A 19,637-nucleotide genomic window follows, 5' to 3' on the forward strand; every position below is an offset into this window, starting at 1 on the left:
ATCTTGCATGGACCCATCACCAATCTCGAGATATCACTTTCAGAACGATACATTATGCTCTTGTTAGTCAATTGTATACTATTTTTCGTCACTCTTGTCGCTGCCAGAGGATAAGATCTTGTCGCAAACTCGACCTGCACCTCTGGAGCGCATATCATTGTCGCCAGAGGCAGTCTTGAATCTTAAGGGCCCGGTATCATTGGAGTTGTCGCCCAGCACATCTCGAGCAGAATTTCCAACTCGGGTATAAGCGCTCTCGAGTATCCAGCCATGTGTGATCCTTACAAACCTTCTCAGACTGAAGGCGTCAGAGCTCTTACCGAGGTAGTTCAGCAGTACGTTGCACGCTGCCCTAGAACAAAAATGATAATACTCGGCTTTTCTCAGGTAAGTCAAGTGCATTGCTTGGTGTGATAGAAAGAGCTAACTGAGTGATAACAGGGAGCTCATATAATTGCTGATGTGATGTGCGGTGCAAGTTCAGTTGGGTTTCCAGCTACAAACCCACAGCCTCTTAACATCACTAACAAGAGTAGGTTGAAACAACCAACCTACAGGACCCTGATCGTCTTTATTTGCTCATTGACTGGGAACCAGTTGCCGCCATTGTCTTGATGGGCGATCCAAGCACTACGAAGGGACAGGCTTTCCACGTTGGGAGTAGCAAGGGCGATGGTGTAAGTCAGCACATATCTCTAGTCAAGATGACAATTGTTGACTTAAATCACCAGATATTTCCTCATCAGAAACCGAATAGGTGCCATTATGTCTCTGGCAAGGCCGTGTCGTTCTGTGATGTAGGAGACCCCTTCTGCGAGGCTGGAGGGCATGACCTGAGCACCCATATGAGATATGTGTCAGCAGCATATGGACAAATGGCTACTGATTTTGCTGTTTCCATGTTCCATCTTGCCTAGTTAGCGTACTTTGATTCTGTCGACTAAAATCTACTTCTCATACTCCATGTCACTTGGCTCAATCTAGATTGCTATCCATCCCTGCCAAGAGATAGAGAGGCAAACAAACAAAGCCTCGACCAAGCCTCGTCCCAACAAATTTGTTGAAATGTTTGAACAAGCAGGTTTTGAACAATCAAAGGGTCCATCCTACCCACGGCCCGTTATATGGTTGATTCAAACTAGACATGCAGTGTTCCTACGCATCTTTCGGATTCGCAAAATAAACTCAACTGGGATATATAACCCAACACTAATCATGCTCGGCAGACATCTAATCCAACGTCCACATCGAGAACCTTTCCTCTACGAGATAGTATACATGATAGCCGCATATTTTCGACAAGGCCTTTATATAAACAAATGGAAGACTATCCCGATGTAGGCAAAGGTCCGAAGAGCTCATATCGGATTGATCGAAACTACCCCAGACCTTGACCCTGTCAGTCATTAACTATGGATATCTGCCGCCCCCAGCGCAAGTGCAAGTTCGCAACCTTTGACGTACAAGTACTAGGGCCGTTTACTTTCTTTGCTTTTTTTGTTCCGAACTTTCGATTATGTGGGCCTGATGCTACTGCGATGTAACTGGCAGACAACTAACATCAAATATCGTGAGATAACTAAAAGTGAATTACATGGTGTTGGAACTGGGAGCGTGGCCATAGCAGTGGCAGCAAGAATCTATATATCCTTCTTCCTCGCTCTCCTTTATTCCTCTCTCTCTCTTTCTCCGTCGCTTCTTAATCACTATACTATTCTGTGTGTGAATCACTGCAGTTGTCAAGATCAACTAGGCATCCCTGTAAGTTATTTATTCCCTTCATCCTGTACCGAAATAAACAAACCCTCTAACTTCTTCCAAGAAGCTTTCAGGTACCAAGGACAACGCAAACATGATCGCTTTCACTCTTCTCCTGAGCTTTCTCGTGGCTTTCGTCGCCGCCAAAGCCACCACATGCGCCAAAGGAGCCCATGTCATCGTGGCTCGGGGTAGTCTTGAACCTCAAGGCCCTGGAGCCATGGGTGAACTGGCCGACAAGGTCCTCAAGCTTGTCCCCGGATCTGACATGGAATCGCTTGTGTATCCTGCCCTGTATAATGAGTACCTCGATTCTCAGCCCGCCGGTGTTCGCGCCTTGACTTCTGTCATCCACAACTATGTGAAGACCTGCCCCAAGACTCCACTGGTTCTCATGGGATACTCTCAAGTAAGACAGACTCATGACATCAAAGCTTTGAGAATCCGCAACTGACTTTTTTTCAGGGCGCTCATGTCATCATGGACACCATCTGTGGTGCAAGCTCTACCGGATTCCCTGCCACTTTGCCTCAACCTTCCTACATCACCGACAAGAGTAAGAGAAAGCCAGCTGTTGTACAATTCTACAAGTTACTAACCTTTGGCAGTCTCTTCTGTTATCCTCTTGGGTGACCCCAGTCTCACAGAAGGTCAAACCTTCCATGTCGGAACCAGCGTTGGCAGCGGAGTAAGTCATCGATCAAGGAAGAGATAAACTTTTGTATCAATCAGACTAACACTTCCCTCAGATGTTCCCTCGTAACCTCCCGGCCGGCTGCGACAGCATCGCCAACAAGGCAGTTTCCATCTGCGACAAGGGCGACCCCTTCTGCGAAGCTGGTGGCAAAAATCTCGACGTCCACTTGGGATACATTCCCGTCTGGGGAGACTATGTAGTCAAGGAGGCTGTCAAATTTGTAAAGGCGGTCGTCAAAAAGCACAAGGCTTGTACGTGAACATGATTTGATGAATTTTCTTGGTACGGGGTCTGCTCAGTAGATAGGCTTATTATACCCCGTATATGAAACCACAAGACTTTGACTTGGATTGAGATTTTGAATGAACAAGACGTGAAAACGCGCAATATCCAGTATTAATCGAGTACATAACGCAATACATCGCACTGCAACCTGATCAGTCTGTGTCTATCTTGCGCTCACTTGAAGACTCATCCCGCATTTTCTCGGTGATGGGCGTAACAGTCAAATAAATGTGTGAACAGCCTGTGCCGCTCCAACATGGCATTATAAGCTGATGGTGCAAGGATGAGAGTTAAATAGGCATGTAGGAAAGACTTTCGCTTACATGCTAGTAGGGTTTTCTTAGTTCAAGATCCCCGGCAGTTAGTTCTCTGTCGTGTAAGTGAATACCGATAAAGGCATTCATTCATTCAGAGAGCATATCTACGTCACGGATTCATTTTTAATTTGGGTCTCAGCATCATTTTGTGTAGGTGGTTTGTATTTGCTGGTGGCATAAGCCTATGACGACCAAAGGGCCGCCAGCTCATACTCGTACATTGTAATCGTTGTAGATCTGATCTATCAATCTATGCATTCTTTCTTCCTCATCGTGTCGTCCAGTCCTGTTCATTAAAACATAAGAAATAAAAGAAATCTAGGGTATCATCATACGTCTTCCGTAAACCAAAACGACCAAAATCCGAGTTCCAGCCCCCATTGCCATTCATTAGTACCAGTCATCCATTCATTGTTACTCCCAAAAAAAAAAAAAAAATCTCATGTCGCTCGCATCCCCCCCAAAGGAAAAAAGGCCTCCTCATCAAGACCAGTCGTCATCGGGGATTCTCCATCCAGCTTTCGCAAATAAAGGTACCGCTTCAGGATAGGCCAGCGAAAAGGGTACCCAGAAGCGGTCTTGGATGAGATGAGGGATTCTCTCGGGCTTGAGCCTGTGCTCGGGCATCCTGCACTGGATGATCCTGTTGAGAATCCACACCATCTCCCTTGCAAGATTCTCCTGGCGGTCCTGGTCTGAGTGCTTGAGCTCGTTCACGTACGTTCTAGCCAGCTCATCAGCCAGACCCGCTAGTGAGAGCATCGAGACGGCGGAGCGGCCTACTTTTAAGACGTGCATGTCGGCGAAATCGTAAGGGAATCTGACGCGGATCTGACGTATCATGCCGTCGCGTGTCGCAACTCCCCAGATGTCGTGTCTTTTGGGGATTGGGAGCATGCCCAGCGCCTTTGCCCAGCATTTCTGATTCTCGCGTGTGTGCTCTGGGCATAGCATGCTCACTTTATACGGCCTCGCGTCGTAGCCGTAGTAGACCATGGCTGCCATGCCGCTTACGGCGTAGGGGATGTGGCTGAAGCGAAGCGCTATCATGTCGATTACTTCACATACGGCCTCGTAGTTCATTGAGCGGTCTTCCAAAAAGATGATGGCTTCGTTGCTCCCTGTTCTATCATGCGCAAGCGGGCAGAGTATTTCATCTGGTGCAGATGCAAGTTGCTGGACTTGCCTCCCGTCCCGATGCAGGGGTATTGGCGTCCGGTATGGAGACTGGTGTTGTGGGGGATGTTGACGTGGAACCACAGGCAGAGGCTTTCCAAGGTCAGGCCTATTAACACCTCGAGCTTGTGTTGGGCCGCCTGACACCTGATAAACCTCCTGACTCTGATTCTGACTCCAACCCTGGCGCTGACTCTTGTAATAAGAATAATTTCCTTGCTGCTGCCCTCGCGTTCCAAGGCCGCAATCATTTCGTGCATTTGGTGCCTTGTAATGACATCGTGTTTGTGGAGGATACTTTCTTCCTTCTCTGGAACTCAATTTCTGTTTCTCATAGTCAGAATCTTTCATCGTGAGAGAGAAACATTCGCTGAAGAGCGAGCGCAGAGACGTACGGAAACCCATTTTCACAACGGCTTCTCTGGAACGGTTTCTACAACTCTTTTCTTTTAATCAACGGGAATCTGGGACTTACCAATTACTTCAGACCTGCTGATAAAATTGATGGATACTTTGGTTAGATTCGTAGAATGTTGTGTCATCGGACAAGTGCTTTTTTGGTTGAGTGTCGTCTTTGTTCGTGTAAAAGCAAAATGGATAATAGCAATGTAGTGCGTGATTGTTTACCACAAGTTGAGATAAGACAAGGGAAAAGGAGAAAGAATGGAACTACATACCATGCGTGCGCTTATATAGAGAGGAGCACCTTGTTCATAACTACTCGTACAAGATGGAGAATAGGTGCATGTTCGCCATGTTCAACAAACAAAGAGGATGCTCTAACCAACACCACCCGCAATTAGGCCGCACAACAGCCTTCACCTCACTCACACGGCCGGCACAGCAAGGAACATATGCGGAGTTAATGTCATGCATGCAATACGATGCTAACCTTGTGTGCAATAATTCGTGACATGGCTAGGTCTATATCGTCCGTCCCGCCCGCCAACGCCTATTAATCTTACAAGTCCATCCCGTGGCCTCGCTATCCCTGTTGAACTAGGTGTACCCGCTTCCGCTCACTCATAACTCCTCCTCCACGTCCATCTCCTCGCCATTCACTTGTCCCTTAGACCCTGCTGGCGTATCCCTTTTGGGCATGGTCGCCTCCTTGTCAATCATTTGTCTCGACACAGAAACAATGTTGTCTTCGATGAGCTCCTGGCCAACGTCCTCGAGATGCTTCTTGGGGTCCAACTTGCCGACGTATCGGGTTTTAAGCTGATCTTTGGTCAATTCGGTCTCTTCCTTCACTCGCTTCTCGTAACCATCCGCCAACGTAACCAGCTGTTGCAGCCGATCCTTATTCTTGCAACCCTCATGTCGGAAATCGTTCATCTCCAGAGCCTCGGTCCAAACGTGCTTGTGCAGGTTCATGAGCATGTTCTCCTCGAGAGCCGTCTTGCGGTAGTCGATTCCGATCGAGTAATAATGTCGGTTCAAGCCGTGGATAAGAGCTTGAATTGAGGGTTTGTTGAGGTGGCCCAAGTTACTTGTGCTTTGTCTTGGCTCTTGTCCGAGCATCAAAAGCTGAGGGTTGATGAGTCGGAAAGCGTCAATGACGACTTTGCCCTTAACGGACTGGATGGGATCGATGACGACAGCCACGGCACGGGGGTTCAATTGCTCGAACGATTGTTGAGTGTTGATATCAACCGATGAAAGCCAGCAGCCGAAACCAGGATGCGAGTGGTACCATCCGACAACCGACTCGGGTCTGTTGGGGCAGGTTAGTCAGGAATAACAGATAGTCGACCGTCATTTAACGCACCTTCCTGTCTGTCGAAGCATATCCATCATCTTCGTCTGGAAAACAGGGTCGACGGCCTCAACACTAACGCCGGTACCACTCTGGGGCATAGCAAACACATCCATAACCTTGACGGTAAAGTCATCCACGAACTCGCCCAGCATCAGACCCATAACTTCCATGGGCACACCTGCGCGGCCGTGTCGAAGCATTTTGAGGAGGGCGAGGGAGGAGATGTAAACCGTTTCGGAGTTGTCGATGAGATTGGTGTTATCCTATGTCCATAGGAGTTAGTCTATGCTCTTAAAGGCAAGAATTTCCATCACGAGAGCTTCAATCGACGGGGTCGTAGCTTACAGTTCCATGAGCTGGTCCTCCCAGGCCCATACCGCCGCCACCGAGTAAACTCCTGAATCGCTCCATAATATCGTCTGGGTTTAAAAGTTTACAGATGAAATGCGCGTGGATTAGTTTGTCAGAAAACGTTCAGGCGTGGGTGGATATGTGATTGTTGGTGGTGATGGAGGGTGTTGCTATGATCGGAGCTTGGTAGAAGGCTATTGACGTTGACGCCAGCCCGGCAGCCTGGGAGCCACAGCTGGAAGCTTAGTCACGTCACGTGTAGAAGCTTCCTGTGGCAGTACAACAGTCTCATGCGGGGCTCTAGTTGTGGCTAAACCAATCTAGATGGGAACGGCCTAACATTAATCCTTGTAAATGGCACTCTGATGGAGCTCCGACATGGGCTTCGCCAACGCTCTGCCCATGTATGTACTTGCTACTAACTTACACTCAAGGCTGCTTCTAGAAAACACCTTCCGCCACACCAAAATTGTCCTTCACGTTTCGATCGAACATGCTGAGCTCTCTCTGAGCTAGTTAAGCTTCATACTATTTTAAACATTTTTTCGCAGTTCCACGCATATCCAACTTCACCCTTTTCTTCCCACCCATTTCCCGAGATTCGCGACACCCTCAGTAACCGCAATCATGGGCGACGACATTCGTGTTGAGCTCGGCTCAGTCGCGCTCAATGCCTCATCGCCCAAGAAGGTTGCTTACTTTTACGACTCTGACATTGGTAACTATGCCTACGTTACTGGACATCCAATGAAGCCTCATCGCATCCGGTTGGCGCATAGCTTGATCATGCAGTACAACCTGTACCAGAAGATGGAGATCTATGTGAGTCTATTCCTGATTAACATTATATTCCGCCCAGACTTTTACTATGAACTTCTGCTGACATTTCTGAAGCGCGCGAAACCTGCGACGAGAGGCGAAATGACCCAATTTCACACGGACGACTACATCGATTTCTTGCAAAAAGTCACGCCAGACAATATGGACAGTTTCATGAGGGAGCAAGGAAAATACAACGTCGGAGATGATTGCCCTGTATTTGACGGTCTCTTCGAGTTTTGTGGTATCAGTGCGGGTGGTAGCATGGAGGGCGCTGCGCGACTCAACCGCCAAAAGTGCGACATCGCCATCAATTGGGCCGGTGGTCTCCATCACGCCAAGAAATGCGAAGCCAGTGGCTTCTGCTACGTCAACGGTATATTTTATCATTCACGCGGAACGACCCTGTCTAACAATCTCTAGATATCGTTCTCGGCATTCTCGAGCTCCTCCGGTTCAAAAAGCGGGTCCTTTACATCGATATTGATGTCCATCACGGTGATGGTGTTGAGGAAGCTTTTTACACCACCGACCGTGTCATGACCGTTTCTTTCCACAAGTATGGCGAGTACTTCCCTGGTACTGGTGAGCTCAGGGATACTGGTATTGGCCAAGGAAAGAATTACGCTGTCAACTTTCCTCTCCGAGATGGTATTACCGATGCGTCGTACCGCTCAATCTTCCAGCCTGTCATTGAGAATGTTATGAAGTACTATCAGCCCGAGGCTGTTGTTCTACAGTGTGGCGGTGATAGTCTTTCAGGCGATCGACTTGGTTGTTTCAACTTGAGTATGGATGGTCACGCTAACTGCGTGAACTTTGTCAAGAGTTTTAACCTCCCTACTCTTGTTCTTGGTGGAGGTGGCTATACAATGCGAAACGTTGCACGCACATGGGCATTTGAGACCGGTGTTCTTGTCGGCAAGGAAATGGACCGAACATTGCCCTACAATGAATACTACGAAGTAAGTCGCCCAGATGTGGTTAAACGAACACTCATTAACGCGAAGTAGTACTATGCTCCTGACTTTGAGCTGAACGTCCGATCCTCTAACATGGAAAACTCCAATAGTCGAGAATATCTCGAGAAGATTACTTCATCAGTCATCGATAACCTCCGACAAACTGGACCTGCGCCGTCAGTGCAATTGCAGGACGTCCCACGAAAGCCTTTTGGCGGCATGACCGACGAGGAGGAGGCTGAGCTGGATGACCTTGATGAGGACGAAAACAAGGATGTCCGCATGACGGAACATCGCTGGGATAAGCACGTTGAACATGATAACGAGTTCGAGGCCAGCGATGATGACGAGATGGCCCGTGTCAATGGTGCTACACGCCAGAACGGTAACAAGCGCAGCTTTACTGATTACCGCAAGGGAGAAATGGATGTCGATAATCCCGACGCCCCCCCTGCTAAAGCCCCTAATGATGCTTCTAATGATGATGCTGCCGAAGAACACGCTGGCGAGGACGGACATGATGTGAACGACGATACTATCGACGATATTTCAGCTCCCGATCAACCTGAGAAAGATCAATCAGAGAAGGCAATTGAAAACCCCAGTGAGGGTGCGAAAGAGCCCGAACCAACAAAGGTTGATGGAGACGGCGACGTAGGCATGGAGGACTCGGCTGTTGAAGAAACAACGATCAAGAAGGAGGATGTTGAGCCTGAAGCACCCGAAGCTCCCATCGAACCTTCAGTGCCAACAGAAAAGCCTGCACAGGAAGAGCCAGCTGTTGAAGTGGCGACTCCCGACGCTGCTACTGCAGAGCCAGTCTCAGGGTCGACCCCTGCTGAAAAGCCAGCAGAATCAATTGAGGAAGCCCAAAGCGAACAGCCTGCCGATGTTATGGACGTCGACACGGAGAAAGATAAGCCAGAGCAACCCAAGGAGAAAAGCAAGAGCCCAACAAACTAGGAGTTGCCAGGGAAGCCAACCGTCTTGATTCTATAAGCATTTTCATGTTACAACAAAAGCTCATGCCACACTTGTTGTCTTATACACGCAGCTGGGCCTTGAGTATCAGAACGAATAGGCACGCTGTACTGAGCGACGATAAGATGCGGTCTGCAGTTCGGGCGTTGCAGGCGCAGGATTGGGTACGGCACGAAGGAAGACGCATTATAGTAAATGCATGGGCAGCTGGTATTTGGCTGGGCCATGTATATAGGACCGCAATTTTTTGATTATGAGTTTCTGTATTTTAGGTCGTTATCATAGCGAAAAGAACTAATTTATACCAATACAATTTTGCATGTCAATAGTGCCGAGGGTAAGACAGAATTGTGATTTTGTTGTGGATTTTTTGACCACATGATGTTCCCTTCCAATTCGTTACAAACCACACTTACTCCTCAGTGTCAACCTTAGTTTTCAGCCTATTTCACAATTTTGTTCTTTTCCAAAGGGTCAATCTGTTCATTGTATGATTGCTCGCCTCGTCCGCGATCAGCTACAGGCTCCTGGGGCAGCATTCCACGAGCAACTTTAAGAGAGCGAGATCGAGCCTCCACTTGGTTCTAGGCGCTGTTTTTGCATAGAAAGTGGTAGCGCTCAAACTCCATAGCGTGTGAAGCAAGTTCAGGGGTCAAATGAGCGTATCGAGCAAGTCTGGTGGATGTGTTGCTATTATTTCGAGGCTCCAAGGCTGTAGCTTCGGCTGTTGGTTCTTCGAGTGAAGTGTTATCATTATTGGTATCATCATTCGTTTGAGTCGCAAAGTAATAATCCTCGGAGAGGGCTGTCACTTCTTGCTCAATAGCTTGTTTTTCTTCGGAAGTCAGCATTTTTTTCAACTGTGTACCAAAAATGTTTTTTGAAGAGTCACCGATAGCGTGAGAGCTGTGTTAGATGGGAAGTTCTGAAGGTGCTGTTTCCTTTCGGGTCCTGTTTGACAGAGAAGTAGAACCTAACACTCCAAAGAAAGCTTATTTCCACCTCTATATATATTCCTTATCAAAACGTCAACCGCTCGTGAAATAGAGTGTGAGTTCTGGTATTATATGCGCATAAACTTCACCTTGATCATGGTGTACCATGAGGTATTAATTCGTACAAGCATTAAATAAGGTTGAAACTCTATCGAATTATACTCAATATGGTATACTTAATAAGAGCTTAATGTTTTTATGTTAACATCACTTTTTGTTCTTCTTGATATTAGATTCAGCTTACATGTTGACTCATACGGATGTTTTGTTTTTTCGCAGCGAAATTCTTCACCTATCTAAGCTCTTAAATACAAAAACAAGCAGCCTATGAGTCTAGCAGAAGTACAGTAAACTGATATACCAATACCCCCTTTCTCTTCCAGCGACCAAGTTCTAATATCCTGAGGAATAGGATCAAGTCTAGGGTGAGGACATGCCGAGAACGGTGGGGGACCGAGATAATGATAAGATCCCCCACTTTCCGTCGTATTTCGCCCGGCGTATCTGAATAAATAGCACGGTAGGGGACGAGGTACATTGGATTTAGCGTCGACTGCGGGGAGTCGAAAAATAATTATTTCCAATCCATGGCCTCTTAAGCTTTGAGGTACAGAAATAAACAACCTAACAACTATGATCCAAGTGGCATAAACTGACCAACTAATTTCGTCTCTTGTGCTTCTACCCGCCAATTTTTTTTTTTTTTGGATACCCTGAGGACCGCCTCGACTCGAAAAGAAGCAATCCATCCCGCCATCGTCATATTTGGTACCCTCACAAACGCTCGGTCGCCACTCACTATTTGGTGGTTTTTCACGATTTTCAAAATCTAATACTGACTCCTTCCCTGGCTCAGCAACTAAGAGTCATAGGGGGTAAAGTCCAAAGAAGCAGCCTTATTCTCACACAATACAAAAGCACTGCTCAGTAGCAAACTACCACTTCTTACTTACCACTCACCATATCATGTCAATATAGCATCGGATTTTTGCTAGTTAGTCAACAACCTAGTCTTATACCCTAGGGATATCATTCTTTCAATATCACTTACTCGACGAGCGCATCCCTCGCTTGACTTATCATCCACAATGCCGACCCCCGCGCCTATTGAGGCCGACGCCGCGACGGCCAAGCTCGGTGTCTGGAAAGAGGCCCTTTACGAACGATGTCGCGAGTCTGGGACGGACATGTTCTCCCAGGATGACCTTATGCGCCTCGATGTCATTCCCAACCGCGATCTTATGCTGCTTGCCCGCGTCGTCCAGTCTCTTACCGATGACAAGCTTTTCATCACTATGCGCGAGGCCTCTGGCCAAGTGCTATGGAAATGGCGCGACTCCCAAGAAGCTCACAAGTATGCAAACCAAATCCTACAACAATTTTGGAGTGTGCAACTGACAATTGATCGCTAGATATAAGCAATGCTCGACCGACGAGCAGGTCATGGTCTACTCTCTTATCGACGACTCGGGCGGCGACGGTATCTGGTCCCAGACGCTCCAGAAGCGCCTCAATATGCACGACTCGGTCCTCAAGAATGCCTTGAAACAACTGCAAGCCAAGGGACTCATTGCACCCTTCAAAAATGTCGAGCACCCCAACAAGAAGATGTTCATCAAGGCCTCCATACGACCCAGCGATCGCGCCACAGGTGGTCCGTGGTATACTGATCAGAACCTCGACGAGGCCTTTATCGATGAGTTACAGCGTGTTGTTTTCGATTTTATAAAGCGCCAGAGCAGTTACCACAGCACGCACGGAGGTGGTGCTGCGCGAACGCAGGTCCCCAAGAAGGGTGTTGTCAAGGGTGGCGTAGACAAGGGCAAGAAGCGCGATGCTAGTCACATGGACGAGCCCCCTGCCAAAGCACCCAAGACGTCTTCGACGATTACCGTCAAGAAGGACGCACTCCTTCCTCTCCCTGCCGGCTATACAGGCTATCCGACCGTTCGCGACATCGCACGTCTGCTATCGGCGAGCGGCATTACTCATAACACGATCCTTTCCGAACATGACGTGCAGAAGCTTGTAGATGTCTTGGTCTGGGACAAACTTGTTGAATCAGTCAAGGTGGCTGGCAAGACAGGTTATCGCGTTTCTCGGGTCGCCAAACAATCCTTGGAGAGCTGGGCTGGCCGAGATGACCCTACAGGCCGTGAAGGCGGCCCGGAATCTTTCGCGAGCGCCTTTACAGAAGCCCCCTGTGGACGCTGCCCAGTGTTTGAGATCTGTGAAGAAGGTGGCCCCGTAGGCCCCAGTAACTGCGAGTACTTCACGAGGTGGTTGGGAGTTGAATAGATTACGAGAGATTTTGCACATGCGATGAGGGAAACCGACATCAGTTGTATTCAAGTAATGGAGTTATGGTATGCAAGTGGGCATTTTTGTTTTTAGGGAAAAAATAGCAACGGCGTAGTAGGACAAGCGATGGCTGTGTAGTATTCAGCTGGACGCAGCGATTGTCTAGTATCTTTAGGCAGAGCAGCATCTGCACATAAGCGATACTTCAGAACCAGGACATTCATACCGATATCACGAGATTGTTTCAAATACAGTTTTGGGTTTATTGGTTCACATTGTTCAATAGCTAGATGCTTTTACTAGCCTGTGACTAACTAGCTCCATGTCGCCAGCCCTCAGTGAGGTTTTGTTATGCAATTCCAAATTCCCGCTCGCCACGTCGTACGGATTGAGCTGTTTACAGCTCACCGCAGTCGACGATGGTGGCCTTCTTGTTGTACTTGACGGCACCACTGCCGGAGCCAGTAGCCTCAAGGGCCTTGACGACATCAAGGGACTGCTGGTCAGCGACCTCACCAAAGACAACGTGGCGTCCGTTGAGCCAAGAGGTGACGACGGTGGTGATGAAGAACTGAGAGCCGTTGCTGTGACAGTGTTAATTAGTGCAATCGAGGTGAGAAGACTGTGGGTGCTTACGTGTTGGGGCCAGCGTTGGCCATGGAGAGCAGACCGGGCTTCTCGTGCTTCAAGGTGAAGTTCTCGTCGGCGAACTTCTCTCCGTAGATGGACTTGCCACCAGTGCCCTTGGCCATGTTAGCAGTTGTAAGTTAAATCAGAATGCAAATGATAACGTACGTTGCCACGGGTGAAGTCACCACCCTGAAGCATGAAGTCAGGGATGATTCGGTGGAAAGAAGAGCCCTTGTAGCCGAAACCCTTCTCGCCAGTGCAGAGAGCACGGAAGTTCTCGGCGGTCTTGGGGACCTTGTCGTCGAAGAGGTTGAAGTTGATGCGGCCAGTCTGCTCTATAAGAGGAACAGGAGTTAGTTTCGATGGAACAGCTGTGATGATTGAGACATAGATGTGATTGAGGGATATGGGTAGCGTATGACGAGTGCTCAAGTAACAGAGACCACGAACACTGCGGCAATTCCATGTGTGGAATCGACAATGGACATTGAGAGGCTGAGGGTATATCTCAATGGCCAAGGCAGGTAAAAAGGACGGTATCGTCAGGAAATCAAAGCTTACCCTTAACGGTGGAGGTGGGCTTGCCGTTCTGGAAGACGGGACCCTCCCAGGTGATATCGAAGAAACTGTTCAACAGTCAGAGATGGTTCCATGAATACGATGCTCGGCCAGGAAAACTTACACCTTGTTACCCATGACTGCGGATGAAGCTGAGAAAAATCTAACAGATTTGATTGTGTTGGAGAGTTGAGGAAGAGAAGAAGAAGTTCTCGCGGCAGAGAAGCAGGTATGGCGGGGTAGGAGGGGCTTGATGAGGGAGGGTCTCATTTTGAGCAAGCTAGAGGGGCAAAACGTTAGCGCGGGGCCGTGGGAACCAATGGAAACACGTAGAAGAGGGGTACAGTGGGGGAGTTGATCACGTGAAGCGATCGGAATAGCTTGCTCTCTATTTTGCCTGCTGAAGCAACCCCCAAGCTGGCGACTTTTCCCATGAGGTCACCGTGGCTATGGCCTGTGGGGCAGGGAAGCTTCGCAGCTCCTGATGATCAATGATGATGAGTGCTCCTTGTTCAATGAGACCAAACAAGTATCCAACCCTGAGCTTCAATGTTTTGACCGCCATTACCAGCTACTGCTAGCAGCCCGGGCGCATTGATCAGAACAAGACCGAGCCAAACCGGGTTGGTTTGGTTTGGGTTGTGGACTCAATGGCTGGTTCTCCAAGCTTCAATGGGGCTCCCGATTGAGCTGATGGAGGTTGCCCGGGCCACGCACGCTGAACTCTTTGGTTTATTTGCAGACCGTTGAACAAGAGCAGCAGGAACCGATGCAACGAGTCAGTGGCCCGATGTCTGAAGTGCAACAGACTTTTGCTCAAGGATCACGCCCATTGGAGGGGGGCAAGGGGGCATGGCCACGCCAGTGGGTTCTTTGACATTGCATGGCCCCTTCCCACCTCAAGTCTTACCCAGTCCATTGACCCGTGGGCAACAGTGACCATTGTAAACAGGAAGCGCAGGGGGAAACAAAGCAGAATGAACAAAGGCGAGAAGAGACCGAAAATACCGGCGTTGGTCCGGTCAGACAGACAGCCTTTCCAAGATCCCAATTGGGGTCACAATAGTTTAGCATTGGCCCCCAAAAAGTGCTCAAATGTCCAATGTTTGCTTGGAAGGCGTCTTGCTTCTCTTTTGCAGCTTGATCAATGCCCAGCTTGTGTTTTCCAGAGAGCTTTTGGTGGTGAAACAAAGGCAGACGCGGCTTTGGAAATAACTGAGCTTGTACATACCTTGAACACTGATACGATTGGGAGTGGACGATTGTATAATTTGGACAGATAAAACTACAGCGAGTCGATGAACGTGCTGGAACAGGTAGACTGATCTCGAGAAGGGAAGGTAAAAGTTTGGGCCAACCTGACGTCTGGTATTCTAGCTCCCTGTTCGGGCCTGAAGTCTAAGGTTGTATAGCGGGTACTCCAGTCCAGACGCTTAAAGTGCTTTGGCATGATGATTACGTTTTAGCTCAGCAAAGATCAATGAGGAACGGAGACAGATGAAGCAGAGGAGAGCAACCATTCTATATTGAAAAATAGGTACTGACTATGGTAGATATTTGTAGTTTCATACTGGTGACAAGATTATAAATCTACTCGAATCCATTGTCCTCAGCTTTATTTGATGCCAATCACGTGATCAGCCATGATCCATGCTGCTGACATTGGGTTGTGGAAATGTCCAAGTGTCCACCATGGCCGTAGTGTAACAAGGGGCATCTTGAACTCTAGATATCTTATTCCATTCCATTGAAACTCCTCGAAAGCATCATTCGAAGCTCTGCGTCACCTGCGCCAATCTTCCCATCTACCTGCTGGCTTCTTCTTGGATTAATTCAATATGGATATGAACGATCTCAAGAACACGGTCTCCAACCTGACCTTGTATGACCTCAAGGCAGGCTTTCGGAAGGCCCAGAATGGTACTTCCCTTGGTGGCCTTGTCTAATGCGCCCGATCGTTACTGACGCGATACCCAGCTGTCATGAACTTTACCGAGATGGAGGCCAAGGTTGGTTAAGCTCTGCGCGATAACTGTGGTTGAGACACAGTCAACTCACCCATGTTTAGGTGCGAGAGGCCACGAACAACGAGCCATGGGGTGCTTCATCTACCATCATGCAAGAGATCGCAAACGGTACATTCAACTAGTACGACACTTTGAACCACTATCAAAGTTTAGCTACTGACTATGAGCCAGTCAAACCCTCAACGAGATTATGCCCATGATTTACCGTCGCTTCACCGAGAAGGCTGCCGAGGAATGGCGCCAAATCTACAAGGCTCTTCAATTGCTCGAGTTTCTCATTAAGCACGGCTCTGAACGTGTAATTGATGATGCGAGAGGACACATTTCTCTTCTCAAGATGCTTCGCCAATTTCACTTTATCGACCAGAACGGAAAGGACCAGGGTATCAACGTGCGCAACCGAGCCAAGGAGCTGGCCGACCTACTTAGCGATGTGGATCGTATCCGAACCGAGCGCAAGAAAGCGCGTGCGACCAAGAACAAATATACTGGTGTTGAAGGTGGCGCAACCTTTGGTGGTGGCTTCTCAAGCGGCAGCTCTGGCCGTTATGGTGGTTTTGGTAGCGAGAGCGCTGGCTATGGTGGAGGTAGCGGGAGTGGCAGCGGCCCTACCAACTTTGGCGGATACTCTGGTGGTGTCTATGGTGACGGTGGTGGTTTCGGTGGTGAGACTGATGACTGGCGAGGAGATGGCGCTGCTAGCAGAGCTGAACGATTTGAGGAATACGACGAGTTTGACGAAGGCGAGCGACCTTCTGCCAGCTCATCGAGAGCTGCTGCCAAGCGACCAGAGCGCGCTCCTGCTAAGAAGACTGCTGCCGAGCCACCTAAGAAGAAGGAACCTGAAGTTGATCTCTTCTCCTTTGACGACCCTGCACCGGCATCTTCTGCAGCCCCTCCAGCCTCGAACAGCTCTGGATTCGCTGCATTGGCCCCTAGCAATGCTGCTGCCGCTCCTGCGCAAGCCGACGATGACGATGAGTTCGATGACTTCCAATCAGCTACACCTGCTCAGGCTGCACCATCCAACAACTTTATGCAAAGCCCTCCTGTGACATCGATGGCCTCCTCGACTGCTCAGTTTGCAGCTCCCCAGCCTCACTCCGCTCCTCAGCAGGCTGATATTAGCCAAATGGTTAGCATGGCATCAATCTCGCCCGCACCGAGCGCCTCAGGCACCCCAGGACCAAACTACTCTGCTTTCAGCATTCCTGTTGCCCCCGCGGCACAGGCTCCCAAGCCCGCTGGGTTCCAGCAATCTGGTCCCAACTACTTTAGTCCCGTCCAGGCACAGGCATCCAAGCCTACAGCGTCTGCCTTTTCTGGCATGGGTAGCACTTCCAATGCTGCTCCCAGCACCCCCACTACCATGGCCAACATGAAGCCCGTTACTAGCTCCTCAGCCAAGCCAGCACCTGCTGCTGGTGGGGACGCCTTCGGAGCTCTCTGGGGCAAGGCTAGTGGTGGTGTCAAGAAGCCCGAGACGCCCAAGGCTGGACCCGCACTGGGCCAGCTCGCCAAGGAGAAGAGTAGTGCTGGAATCTGGGGTGCACCGGCAGCTGGATCTTCCAGTGGCAGCGCTCCTCCCAAGACTGGTGGCTCTGCTATGGACGACCTCCTGGGCTAAGCTGTCCCACTGGTCGACATGTTTAAACATAAATGGATTATAAGCTGGGATCGAGTTTCAATGCATTAAAGCCATGTTTAGTTGGCGGCCTTGAGAATGTACAGAATAATCAGCAACGGGGCAGCATGTTTGTTTTCATGATAGGATCCTAGATAGGCGTCTGGCGCAACAAAATGAACTGACATGCCATGTCGTTCTATTTTCAACCGATTTGACCATCCGATCGACCTTGTGGAGAGGCCAGCATTAGATCGATATGTTGCACGTAAGCTCTGTGTGTATCAGGTGAAGACTAACCAAGAATGGCTCCACGGCGATCATTGAACCACAAAGATCAGATCAAGAACCAGGATTATAGCCCATCGATCCTGGACCGAATCTGTTGCCGTTGCAGTAGGACGACAATCCCAGAATAACCTGCAACGATGGACTCACCCAAGCAATCTCGCCCTATATGCGACCTCTCCCCAAAACAAAAGAGAGCCTCATCCGGACCAACGAACCGCTCTTCCCTAAGAACGTCTCTCATCCAATCGTGTCCTTGTCGATATATCTTGAAACACCAACCGCCCTTTTCCTGCGCGGCTATCCGAAAACACCCCTGCACGTTTAAGCGCCGCCACGACTTTGAGCTTCTCAAGCCTCATTGGTCGCGGTATCAGACGCCCAGGACTTGGAAAAGGAAGTTTGTATCATGTCGTTTAATTGCCAGGGTTGACTTGGTCGTCTATGGTATAGCGAGAAGCGCGATGGGGACGCGGCTGGTAGTAGGCGGCTGCTGTAATTGGAAAGTTGGCTAGACAAGGTAGCTATTCAATGCCTTGTCATGGTTACGGATACGGTCTGTGTTATTCTTGCATCTTGTAAAAGTTTTGTTGACAATGAGATGTGTATAAAGACACTGGGTTTCGGACGTTTGGAAGTGTCTCTTTCTCTTCATCAAACATCTCACACAACAAACACAACAGTCTCTTTTCCTTTTTTCCCCCCTTGTTTCTCTTGTTTCCTTATTTCCTTTGTCCTCTACCTTGTTTGGTCTTGGGTTCTTTCTGCATCAATCTATCATTCACGAACAGACGATTTCTATAACGATCTCTTTCTCTCTTTTCTTACATAAAAAATCCCTCGCCTCTTCGTAAGGGCGGGTTATCACTTGGACAAGATATCTTCCACATCCCCCTCTATTCCTTTCTACTCCAAGCGTCTACCTCTGCGCACAGCCGGCTCGTTGCGCCCTCGTCTCTCTCTGAACACACAAGCAAATTCCAACTCCAAGATGCAGCCTGTTCTCGGCGCCCTCGGGCACACCTGGACTGCCATGCGAGCCATGGAGTTTATCTCACTCATTACAATCATTGGTTTGACATCCAACTTTATTGGCGAGATGGTTGGTGCTGATTATGCGGCGCCCTCTGCTTTGATTGGAACCCTGGTTGTTGTAAGTTCTCGCATATAAAATCGATGCAATAGTTGTAGAGTTACTTACACATCACAGTCAATTATCGCGACCTTGTACATCGCCATATCTTACATCCTCTACTGGGATGGCATGCTCCCTCTTCTGCTTGCCACAGGCGCTGATGTGATGCTTCTTGTCGCCTGCATCGTTGTAGCATGCACTATTGGCAAGCCTGTCAGCTACCTTACATGCCCCAAGTTCCCTTCTGATGGCAACACAGCTAACTTCATCAACTCACTCTTTCACAACGTCTACCACTCTCGTGGAAACGTCTTTGCCTGGGTCGACCCTGACAAGGCGTCGTGCTACCAGCTCAAGTCCGTCTGGGGCCTCAGCATTGCCCTGTGCGTACTTTTCTCGTTCTCCGCCATCACTTCGGGATGCTTGTGGAAGCGCACAAAGGGTGCTGCTCGTCCCGCTCCTAAGGACATTGAGGGTTGAGGGTGCGGCCGTGAGGGGCAGGTCAACAATGCTCTGGGCATCAGTCAAGGACCGCCTATGATGTCCCAGGACCGAAGTCTGGGTACTATGGCCATGGCAAAGCGGTTCGATAGCGACTCTTCTGATGCCGAGAGCGTACGCCAGCCGTGGTGTCCCCCGCCCCCCACGGCGCCTGTCCGAGTCAAGAGGAGGGAGGTTGCAAAGCCTGTGCTGCATCTTCCTCCTTTGCCTCCAGTTCCCCTATCTCCGGGACGTATGAATGATGACTCGCCAAAGAGCCCTCTCGAAAGAATCTGGTCGAAACGTAAGACCATTCTTGAGCGAGTTGAGGGTTGGTGGGATCTTGATCTGCTCGAGAAGAGACAGACACTCTTTGGAGGAAAAAAGATTTAAACGATAATGGTTCTTATGGGATATAATAGATTGGACGCTTTGCTTTGCTTTGAGGTCGAGGACACACGTGTTGGGATACACAGGGGTAATGTCTACTG

The 19,637-nt window shown here is 49.1% G+C and overlaps 10 protein-coding genes across 10 annotated transcripts; 6 read left to right on the plus strand and 4 right to left on the minus strand.

Moving 5' to 3' along the window:
* Window positions 1–89: 89 nt before the first annotated feature.
* EDB82DRAFT_96937 (cutinase) lies at window positions 90–958 on the plus strand. Its single transcript, XM_025738831.2, has 4 exons — window positions 90–387; window positions 442–532; window positions 598–677; window positions 732–958. Exons 1-4 carry the CDS (start codon window positions 271–273, stop codon window positions 915–917), a joined length of 474 nt encoding a protein of 157 aa, XP_025588199.1. The 5' UTR covers window positions 90–270; the 3' UTR covers window positions 918–958.
* Window positions 959–1,648: 690 nt separating this feature from the next.
* Window positions 1,649–2,714, plus strand: EDB82DRAFT_533992 (cutinase; the record flags this gene model as incomplete). The annotated part of the gene is made up of 4 exons (XM_025738820.2): window positions 1,649–2,167; window positions 2,224–2,314; window positions 2,367–2,446; window positions 2,508–2,714. Exons 1-4 carry the CDS (start codon window positions 1,853–1,855, stop codon window positions 2,712–2,714), a joined length of 693 nt encoding a protein of 230 aa, XP_025588198.1. The 5' UTR covers window positions 1,649–1,852.
* A 487-nt stretch (window positions 2,715–3,201) lies between these two features.
* Window positions 3,202–4,971, minus strand: EDB82DRAFT_491362 (uncharacterized protein). The gene has a single exon (XM_025738808.2). It carries the CDS (start codon window positions 4,636–4,638, stop codon window positions 3,541–3,543), a length of 1,098 nt encoding a protein of 365 aa, XP_025588197.1. The 5' UTR covers window positions 4,639–4,971; the 3' UTR covers window positions 3,202–3,540.
* EDB82DRAFT_491365 (JAB1/Mov34/MPN/PAD-1 ubiquitin protease-domain-containing protein) lies at window positions 4,972–6,714 on the minus strand. The gene is made up of 3 exons (XM_025738797.2): window positions 6,341–6,714; window positions 6,005–6,258; window positions 4,972–5,950 (listed from the first exon to the last, which is right to left on the minus strand). Exons 1-3 carry the CDS (start codon window positions 6,404–6,406, stop codon window positions 5,257–5,259), a joined length of 1,014 nt encoding a protein of 337 aa, XP_025588196.1. The 5' UTR covers window positions 6,407–6,714; the 3' UTR covers window positions 4,972–5,256.
* Window positions 6,715–6,759: 45 nt separating this feature from the next.
* EDB82DRAFT_565370 (uncharacterized protein) lies at window positions 6,760–9,408 on the plus strand. The gene is made up of 4 exons (XM_065609803.1): window positions 6,760–7,168; window positions 7,241–7,541; window positions 7,589–8,130; window positions 8,179–9,408. The coding sequence occupies exons 1-4, from the start codon at window positions 6,974–6,976 to the stop codon at window positions 9,088–9,090; spliced, it is 1,950 nt and encodes a 649-aa protein (XP_065465882.1). The 5' UTR covers window positions 6,760–6,973; the 3' UTR covers window positions 9,091–9,408.
* Window positions 9,409–10,466, minus strand: EDB82DRAFT_491367 (uncharacterized protein). The gene is made up of 2 exons (XM_065608386.1): window positions 10,348–10,466; window positions 9,409–10,289 (listed from the first exon to the last, which is right to left on the minus strand). Exon 2 carries the CDS (start codon window positions 9,957–9,959, stop codon window positions 9,693–9,695), a length of 267 nt encoding a protein of 88 aa, XP_065465883.1. The 5' UTR covers window positions 9,960–10,289; window positions 10,348–10,466; the 3' UTR covers window positions 9,409–9,692.
* A 556-nt stretch (window positions 10,467–11,022) lies between these two features.
* On the plus strand, window positions 11,023–12,564 carry EDB82DRAFT_97119 (RNA polymerase Rpc34). Its single transcript, XM_025738764.2, has 2 exons — window positions 11,023–11,457; window positions 11,516–12,564. Exons 1-2 carry the CDS (start codon window positions 11,192–11,194, stop codon window positions 12,399–12,401), a joined length of 1,152 nt encoding a protein of 383 aa, XP_025588193.1. The 5' UTR covers window positions 11,023–11,191; the 3' UTR covers window positions 12,402–12,564.
* Window positions 12,565–12,601: 37 nt separating this feature from the next.
* On the minus strand, window positions 12,602–14,215 carry EDB82DRAFT_97029 (cyclophilin-like domain-containing protein). Its single transcript, XM_025738753.2, has 5 exons — window positions 13,717–14,215; window positions 13,596–13,660; window positions 13,200–13,369; window positions 13,041–13,147; window positions 12,602–12,988 (listed from the first exon to the last, which is right to left on the minus strand). Exons 1-5 carry the CDS (start codon window positions 13,860–13,862, stop codon window positions 12,802–12,804), a joined length of 675 nt encoding a protein of 224 aa, XP_025588192.1. The 5' UTR covers window positions 13,863–14,215; the 3' UTR covers window positions 12,602–12,801.
* A 1,075-nt stretch (window positions 14,216–15,290) lies between these two features.
* Window positions 15,291–17,462, plus strand: EDB82DRAFT_491373 (uncharacterized protein). The gene is made up of 4 exons (XM_025738742.2): window positions 15,291–15,512; window positions 15,570–15,601; window positions 15,661–15,740; window positions 15,791–17,462. The coding sequence occupies exons 1-4, from the start codon at window positions 15,431–15,433 to the stop codon at window positions 17,244–17,246; spliced, it is 1,650 nt and encodes a 549-aa protein (XP_025588191.1). The 5' UTR covers window positions 15,291–15,430; the 3' UTR covers window positions 17,247–17,462.
* A 1,060-nt stretch (window positions 17,463–18,522) lies between these two features.
* Window positions 18,523–19,539, plus strand: EDB82DRAFT_472508 (uncharacterized protein; the record flags this gene model as incomplete). The annotated part of the gene is made up of 3 exons (XM_065607979.1): window positions 18,523–18,684; window positions 18,742–19,049; window positions 19,191–19,539. The coding sequence occupies 3 exons, from the start codon at window positions 18,523–18,525 to the stop codon at window positions 19,537–19,539; spliced, it is 819 nt and encodes a 272-aa protein (XP_065465884.1).
* Window positions 19,540–19,637: the final 98 nt, after the last annotated feature.

The sequence above is a fragment of the Fusarium venenatum genome, assembly GCF_020744135.1.
Source record: "Fusarium venenatum strain MPI-CAGE-CH-0201 chromosome Unknown EDB82scaffold_1, whole genome shotgun sequence".
In the NCBI taxonomy this organism is placed as follows: Eukaryota; Fungi; Ascomycota; class Sordariomycetes; order Hypocreales; family Nectriaceae; genus Fusarium; species Fusarium venenatum.